Source organism: Cibotium barometz, chromosome 56 (assembly GCF_041138505.1).
Source record: "Cibotium barometz isolate CiBa-2024 chromosome 56, ASM4113850v1, whole genome shotgun sequence".
Lineage (NCBI taxonomy): Eukaryota > Viridiplantae > Streptophyta > Polypodiopsida > Cyatheales > Cibotiaceae > Cibotium > Cibotium barometz.
The window spans coordinates 11,412,453-11,421,106 of record NC_141101.1 but is presented as its reverse complement, the minus strand read 5'-3'; the positions used below and the strand labels follow the sequence as shown (position 1 = coordinate 11,421,106).

Sequence of the window (8,654 nt, the reverse complement as noted above, 5' to 3'; positions counted from 1 at the left end):
CTTTGTCTAAGTTGTGCTAAAAAGTGTAGTTTCTCACTGGGGAAATGGTACTTCCCTTCTTGGGGTATGCAAGGGTATGTATAAGCAGTAATGGGGGAAAATTACAAAAGTGGAAGGCAACGAAGAGGAGCTCCATAGATACCAAGGGAGATGGGAGGATAAGGGTCTATCGAGGGGTTGTAGAGGTGAGAAGAAAGGTTGATGATGGCACAAAGGGTAGGGTAATAGTGAATTTGAGATTAAAGGAAGGTAGCATGTAAGGTTAGGGTTAGGATTAGGGAGGGACTCTCGCATGCATGGTTAGGGTAAGGTAAGTGGTAGAGACTCTAGAGGAAACATGAAGGAGAAAAGGGAGGGGGTCTAGATTTAGGATTAGTTTGATTTGTAAGGGGGCTACAAAGGGTAGTGGAGACGATTAAGTGTAGGGTTAAGTTTAAAGGTTGGAGTTGGGGTTATTGTGCTTTGTGGTGGTGAAGAGAATTGTGGTAAGGATTAGGTTATCATGTACTTTATGAAAGCATAGATGCATTGTAATGATCACAAATAGTGTTCAGGAAATAGTAGCCCTCAGCTTATACTTCAGCCAATTAAAAATTCAATATAGCCGGTTGGGAGCTTCTATAAAAAGAAATGAGTTGTTTTTTTATAAACAATATAGGGTAAATTTTTAAAAGCTATGGCTATTTTCTTTAATTTTCAAGAAGGATGAAGATGAAGTGTGTATGTCTTCTGAAAATAGACTTCTTGGACACTAATCACAAGTGTAAGTATAGAGAGGGCATTATGTTGTTTATGTGCCACGTGGTAATTCCACACAATGCATAAGAAAGGAAAGTTATAGGCTGCAAGGCCATATGTGCATTATGAAAAACCCTTTTTCCATACATTTTTCAATCAAGTTCCAAATCCAAACATATGACCAGTTGCAACTTTCTTGCTCGAATATTTTGGTGATTTTGTTTTTTTTCAATTGGAGATATTTCAGGTTGGAAGGTTAAAGATTCCATTTATGGACACTTCAACCTCCAAGTTATGGACATCAAAAGCCATGTTAGGCCTTGCCACCAGACTTCCAACTCTTTTTAGTGTGTAAATACGACAAGACAAAATTCTTTGACCTTATGTTGTGGTTGTAAGGAGAACACATAGGCTTTTGAACTGCTTAGTTTGCCAATTTCATATAGCATGGAAATTGGCCCTTAATTTCATGTTTTTTAGCAAATAAGAAGATGCCACCTCGAACTTTGTGCTCAACTTTTACCTTTGTAGTAAGAAAGTAAAAGTTGTTTGTCTTTAAGGTTGGGGGGGTCCAATAAATGGGCCTTGTACCATAATGTAAAATGGGGAAAGTTGAGCCGAAAAGGTTATCAAAAACAAATCTAGAAAGGCTTTGACATTTTGTGTTATAATTAGCAAATGGAGGAGGTCCTCTCTTCTAGGCTTTAGTAAACAAAGGTTATGTTACCAAGGACAAGGACGTAGATCTACGTAAATAATAATAATACTTGAAATGAGTATAATAAAAAAATATGTAATTCCGACCATTTTGTGTTTAGTGCGGCTGGAGGGCTCGAGCAAGGCAGTGATTTGATGGGCTGATGATGAAGCATGGGTGCGTGCTTAGGGTAAGTGGACTGCGGGGGTTGGAAATTAGGGTTATACTACACGGCGCAACGCACTAAACCACGAACAGCATCAACTTGTGTGTACTCCGTATGTTGCAGGCCGCCTGTGGGTGCTCAGTGGTGTCATGTCTCTCTCTCTCTCTCTCTCTCTCTGTCTCTCTCTCTCTCTCACACACACACACACAGTGGAGCTGAGCCTGTGTGAGTTGCCTGTGACAAGCTGAGTAGAGAAGCACCTGCTGCAGACACACACACACACGCCTCTCTCTCTCTCTCTCTCGTGGATGTGATAACCTGAGTTGCCGGTGATAACCTGAGTAGAGAAAGCGCACCTCCTATACACACACATACACACCACCCACCCACACACCCCCTCCCCCTCCATTTATACTTCATCTCCTTTAACTCTAGATTATGTTTCCTCCACCGCTTTTTCAGTGCACGCGCACCTTGCACAGAACACAATGATGCAGCTCTCAATAAGCTGGGATAGTACGCAATAATATGCCATTGTTGGGCGGCTACACTCTCTCTCTCTCTCTCCCCACACACACACACGTTGGCCACCCAACAGCATATTGTGACGGTAGCGCTCTCTCTCCACACACACACACACACACGTTGGCCACCCAACAGCATATTGTGACGGTAGCTCTCTCTCTCTCTCTCTCTCCACACACACACACACACACGTTGTCCACCCAACAGGATATTATGATGGTAGCGCTCTCTCTCTCTCTCTCTCTCTCTCTCCCCCCCCCCCACACACACACACAGGTTGTCCACCCGACACCATATTATGATGCTCTCTCTCTCTCTCTCTCTCTCTCCCTCCCCACACACAATATATATCAAATACCCACCCCCTTAACTAAGGCTTAAGCTGCCTTTAACCCCTTTGCATTAGCCATCCTGATGGCACATACCCACCTAACCCTCAAGACTTTGCGTCAGTATTCTCTATCTGTAGCTGTCACGGTGGATAGTCTCTAGCTATCAAGGTAGATTAAACGACAAGCTCCCACTCAACGCCTCTCATATTCCAAAGAAAGTCACAAAAAGCAGGCACAATTCTACACCTCCACACAGTAACCACCAACAAGCGGCTCTTCATTGTAAGCAACACAATAACCACAGTAACCACCAACAAGCTCCTCTTTATTGTACAAGCAACCAACTTGAGGCCATTCAAGCCAGCTCTTGTTTTTGCTATGATCCAAGTAAAACATTAATTAGTTGCTATTACAGTGAAATTGTTGATTAATCGTTTCATTTAAAGGCTTGTTGATGGTTATTTGAAGGCTTGTTTACAGCATTACAGAGGCCTCAAAATTGGGTTCTTCCGAGTTATGAGCAGACCTGCTAGAGGACCTCCAGTGATCCTTTAACTGCAACTATATTGCGAGTAAGCAAAAATTGCAGCTTAAGCATGTGCAGGATGGGGATGATTATGGTGCATAAATGTATAGAGCAAGGATTTCTTTTCATTTTAGCACGCAGGCTTAATGTGATTAAGGCTGAAAGGGGCGATTTGGCAAACAATACGTCTTAATATGTAGGGTTAATCAGGGAGGAATTAATTGGGGTGTAATATGTAGATTTAACGTGATAATTAAGGTCTAAAAAGGGCGATTTGGCAATTAACTGGCAGGTACTACAATGGAGGAGGAGGAGGAGGAGGAGCAGGAGGAGGAGGAGAAGGAGGAGATGGTCTATGAGCTTATAAAGCCAAAGAAGAGGATAGGCAGGCCACCGCGTGAGTGGAGCTCAGTTCTGCTTCCAAAAGAGGTGACCTCGACATTGGGAGCTCGCAAACCCAGAAAGAAATCACACAAGAACAATCAGAGCAGTAATTACTATAATGAGATGGATAATAATGCTAAGCTTTCCACTAATCTGGTGGGTCAAGCAGTGCATGGGGTTGTGGACGGCTGCTTTGATGCTGGCTTCTTGGTGAGCTTGAGGATGGGAGACTCGGACGCTCTCTACCGTGGCGTTGTTTTTGGTCCGGGCTTGTCCATACCAGTGTCCAAGGACACGGACATTGCAAAGAATGTGAAACGCAGACGACGTAGAGCCACCGCCACCACCACTATCAGAGAAGAGCCTTCCGCTAATCCTCCTCCTAATCCTCCCCCCGCTACTACCATTAGAGAAGAGCCTCTCGCTAATCCTACCTTAACCCAACCTTCTCCTTCGCCAAATTACGGTGCTCCTCTAATCCAAGGCACTGTCCTGCAAGCTAGAGATCCGCCAGCTCGCATTAACGCCGCTAATATCCCACCTAATCCCAATGCATTTGGGTATAATGGAGTTTTTAATCCCAATCAATTAAGGCCCCTTTCCCATCAGCCAGAGCTAAGTGTAAACCCTTTTCTGCACTCGAGCAGCTTCACCCACAGGCCAAGTGCGCCCTTACAAGCTGCTCAAGGGTATAATCCTGCTCAGAATTTTGGCCATGTTATGCCACCGCGCGCAGGCACCCAATTCGGTTATACCTTCAATGGCGCTGCACAAGGAAGACCGACCGCTGCACCACTCCATCCTCATTATCAACAAGGTCACTAAGCCAGCTGAAATTCGACAAGGTATAGCTAGTTGTAATTTGCCGTTCATTACCTCCCCTTTTGGTCACAGCTATTTCCGTTTTGGAAGAACACCTGCTGGTCTACCTATGCTACCTGCTGATCATCAACTTTCACATGTAAGTTCACCTTGAACGCATTTTACTTTGAAGAGTGAACACCCACTATGTAAAGGTTTCTTATCAAAAATCAGTGTATTTCATGTGTGTGTGTTAAGTTGCATTCAAGTTTTCCAAATTGCACCATCAAACTCAGGGCTCAGATGTTCTTTCAGAACTACGTCTTTATACATCATTCATTTATTAAGAACTATGTCTTCTTCTTTCTCCTCATCTTTATCAAAGCATACATGTGAAGAAGAAGAAAAAGAAGGCATGTTTCTCCTTTGATTTGCATGTGTGCGAAGTTAAAGAAGAAGAAGTAGAAAAAGAAGCAGACTTTCTTCTTCTTCTTTTCTTCTGCAGAAGAAGAGAAGGAGAAAGCCATCCTTCTTCTTCTTCTTCTCATGCATGTGAAGCAGAAGAAGAGGAGGAGAAAGCCATCCTTCTAATTCCTCTATGTAAGACCCCAAAAAAGCTCATCAATGTGCATGAAAAAAAAATGGAGTTTACTTGGGAGTTGGTGGAAATCTTTTTTTGTAGCATGGATCAAAAAGTGTGTACAATACTAAGAAAGAAGCATAAAAGCTTGGTTAATATAATGATAAACAAGCACAAGTACAAGCAAGCACAAACTAAAGAAGGAGAAGAACAAGAAGAATAGGAAGAAGAAGAAGAAGAGATCATGGATAACTTTATTGAGACTTATTGGCTCGTGAGTGTGAGGAGAGAGCACAAGGGGGTCACTCATAAATATGTAAGCGTAACACGTGAGTTCAACATAAGGGATTTTTAAACTCTCTTTTTTACACAATTTTTACATTCAGAAGGATACCATTTAAAGAGGGTATTCATAGATTGAATAGACAAAGGGCCTGATTTATTCATGAAAAATTCACAGATAAGGGGTTTTAAAAATAGGCCTTGAACGCACGTGATACAGAGGGTTTATATATAGTGAACCCCCCAAGGGAGAGAGGGTTTATATATAGTGAACCCCCCGAGAGAGAGAGGGTTAGGACTTGGTGGGCACTATACTAAATTAAACTAAGTCAAACAAGCCTATAAGAAAAATAAGCACAGGGTGGTTGCAGGATCACGGTGCCCAGTTTTGTCCACTAATGCACCCTATAAACAATAAAAAAACAAGCATTTGTTTACCTTTAGTGACTAATCTCTTCTAGCTAATGAAGGAATTTTCTTTCAAGTTCTTTTGTTGGAACATCACATGCAAAGTTGGGAATATAGTTATATAATCTGATTAACCATTAGATAGTTAAAAGTCCTCATTTCCTTAGATACAAAGTCAATTTATACACCCTGATCCCCACAAGAGCTTAGCCAATGGAAAGGTTTTAAAAAAACTACTTCAAATTAGATAAATGCAAGTGTATCAAACACAAACCATAAGCATATTGGCAAAATTAAGAAAGAGGAATGGAAAAATTAAGAAAGAGGAAGGGGAATAAGAGAGGAGTCCAAACCCTAAACAAGAGTGAACCACATCAATTTACATATTTTCTTCTTGTATGCTAATGGTTTATGAACCCTAATCCTATTCAAATAGAGAGAAAAAGTACTAAGGTTTGTAGTGGAGGGAAAAGTCTAGTTCTATTATGATCTATAACAAATCCTAATGCTATCAGGATCTATCATACACCGTGTTACGTTTCTATGTAAACCCTGATGCTTTTAAGATTTCCAATAGAGGAAATTAGAGTTTGAGCTTTATAATAATTAGATGGAGGAGCATGGAACTTTACTTAAGACCTTACGAGAGAAATAGTTAAGGATAGGAGAGGAGAAGAGAATCTGATTAATCTAGGCCTAAGAATGAGAACACAGAGAGTGGGCGAGGTCACAAAAGTGTAAATTTCCCACATAAATTTAGCTAATTTTGATTGGGGGAAGTACAAAGTGTGATATACTAATAATAACACAATTTGTTAAATCTTCTTCTTTTAATGATGAGCTTGCCATTAAAAACAACAAAAGGTTATAGATAAATATTTCTTGCCCATGTAGATGATGGAGGAACTTGGATTCATGATTACACACATTCATAAATATCTACATTTTAAACCACTATCACAAACATTTGTGTGTCCTTCATTGATAAGCAAAGGGTACTTTTTCTGTTTAACCCCACCTAAGGATTTTTATGATGGAGATACACTGACCCCTTTAATAATTTGGGATAATAAAAGAGTCCCTTAGGTATAAAAGCTTTTGCTTTTTGAATTTAAAAGCCCCTCATGTAACATAAGTATTTTGTAACTCCAAAATGAAATATAACGCTTATGTTGAATGCACATGCTATCTCACATATTTTTTAGACACACTACTTCCCCCCCCCCCCCAAAAAAAGAAGAATGGGTGTTTTATCTTAGGAAAAGGATGTGGAATAAACCACTTGTATTGCTATGCCGCACCATTTTTTTATGTCTAGATGATTAAGGAAGGAGTTTAGGTGTCACAAGGAGGTTATGCATGGCATGTCTTTAAACCTTGACGTAGATTATCTACCACCGACCTTACACGAGGTAATAGGGGAGGGCTTCTTTTGATGTGAGGCAAAAGTTGAGCTCCTAGAGCCTCCAAGGATATAAAAGAAATAAGTTCTTTGGCATGAGGCCAATACACACATATATGTGGAGCATGCCTTAAATTTGCAACCCTACCCTAGACTTCAAAATTTTCAAAATTGAAGGCCTAGGTGCTATCTTGGCTTTCATTTGAAGCCCACTATTAAGGAAAGTTTGCTTTTATGGCCTTTATTTGCAAGCTTCTTTTTAGTGGTAGCCTTCACCCTAAGGCTAAAATGGCTTTGATGGCCCATTGGAGCCAAGGCCTAATGTGGAGACTCAATATTCCACCCTACATTATTCCTTGGATTTCTTAACTTGCAATTCACGGCTTTCAAAAACTAATCCTTGTCTCCCCCCTTTTAAAATTTTATTTTATTTTGAAACCCCTATCATTATTGATATTTATTTTTAATATTATGGCTATCTTTATTTATATTTTTAGATTTATAAACACCCCTCCCCTACTTTACTAGCCAAACTTATTTATTAGTTAATTACCCCAGGCCCTCTTCAAAAAATTTCCCCTTTAAAAATGTTTAAAAATAAATTAATATATTAAATTTGTACAAATTAAATTAGAAAAAAAGGTGCACAGAGTGCGACGTGGACCACATGCGCAGGCTGGCTACGTCCATGATGTAGGACGCAAAAGGCTCCTCCACACAGAGCGGCTTGGAGCGGGTGCCACAAGATGGCGCGCAGAGGGGCAGCCTTAATAACGACGCCAGGGCCAGCTGAGGCAGCGGATGGCCAGACGCCGTAGCACATAGCCGCCAGTGTGGCGGAGCAGCGACAACCGACGCCGGGCAGAGCGCTGCACTAGTGGCGCCATCGAGCGCAAGGCGATACGATCGGACACAACACTAGCATGCGAGCACCAGCTCGTGAGCGGAGGAGAAGAAAGGGATTGAGAAGAGAAGAAAGGGAGGAAGAAGAGAAAAGAAGGAGAAGTCGAGAAGAGGGAAGAAGGAGTAGGGAAAGGCCAGCAAGAGGCCTTTCTTGTGAAGAAACCCAGCGAGCAGCGGCAGCGGCAGCGGCAGCGGCAGCCGCGAGCTGGCTTTCAACTGGACTTTCCCAGCCGTCAAGGTTTGAAGAAGTCAGAGCCACATCCGCAAGGTGTAATCGTCGAAGGGGAAACATCAAATACGATGCAGCCACTTCAGCAAGGGAATCATGTGACATGGCGATGCAGCCACATCAGCTCAGGGCTCAGAATATGATGTAGCCACTTTAGCAAGATGAATGATGTGACAACGCTCACGTTTTGATGCAGCCACATCAGCTCGAGTTGGAAATTCCAAAAAATCCACATCAGCTCTCCAGTTGGAAATTCCAAAAAATCCACATCAGCTCTCGAGTTGGAAATTCCAAAAAGTAACGCTGGTTGATTGGACAGCCTTGATCCCCCCCTCTGAACGACCCCCGTCCTTGACAGGGAGAGAAAAAGAAGAAGCGCGAGGTGAAAAAAGGAGAAGAGGAGAGGGAAGAAGTGGAAAGAAAAAAGGAGAAGAGGAAAGAAGGGGAGTGCACATATGCAATACATCCAAACACTTTCAAGGAGAAGAGGAAAGAAGGGGAGTGCACATATGCAATACATCCAAACACTTTCAAGTGAGACACATCTGGTTTTATGCCTGCTGTAAACTTTAGTTTACATGTCATATAATGAACAATGATAGTGGAGGTCCTGTTCATAATGTAAACAACAATTTTCTTCTAGTTTTGTTTAAAAATAATCCAGATGGCATATACTTTTCA

General features: G+C 41.7%; 1 protein-coding gene across 3 annotated transcripts; it reads left to right on the top strand.

The window, feature by feature from the left end:
- Nucleotides 1–1,794: 1,794 nt before the first annotated feature.
- Nucleotides 1,795–4,412, top strand: LOC147606898 (uncharacterized). 3 transcript variants are annotated; one of them, XM_086791321.1, is made up of 3 exons: nt 1,795–2,740; nt 2,939–3,030; nt 3,277–4,412. In XM_086791321.1, the coding sequence occupies exon 3, from the start codon at nt 3,285–3,287 to the stop codon at nt 4,191–4,193; it is 909 nt and encodes a 302-aa protein (XP_086647447.1). In that variant the 5' UTR covers nt 1,795–2,740; nt 2,939–3,030; nt 3,277–3,284; the 3' UTR covers nt 4,194–4,412. The 3 variants fall into 3 exon arrangements, with proteins under 3 accessions (XP_086647447.1, XP_086647446.1, XP_086647449.1); XM_086791320.1 differs by having other exon boundaries at nt 2,457–2,845; XM_086791323.1 differs by having other exon boundaries at nt 2,611–2,626.
- The last annotated feature ends 4,242 nt before the right edge of the window (nt 4,413–8,654 follow it).

What these genes read in the sequence shown, in the direction of transcription:
- LOC147606898 (XM_086791321.1), top strand. Translation starts at nt 3,285, where the DNA reads ATGGAGGAGGAGGAGGAGGAGGAGCAGGAGGAGGAGGAGAAGGAGGAG.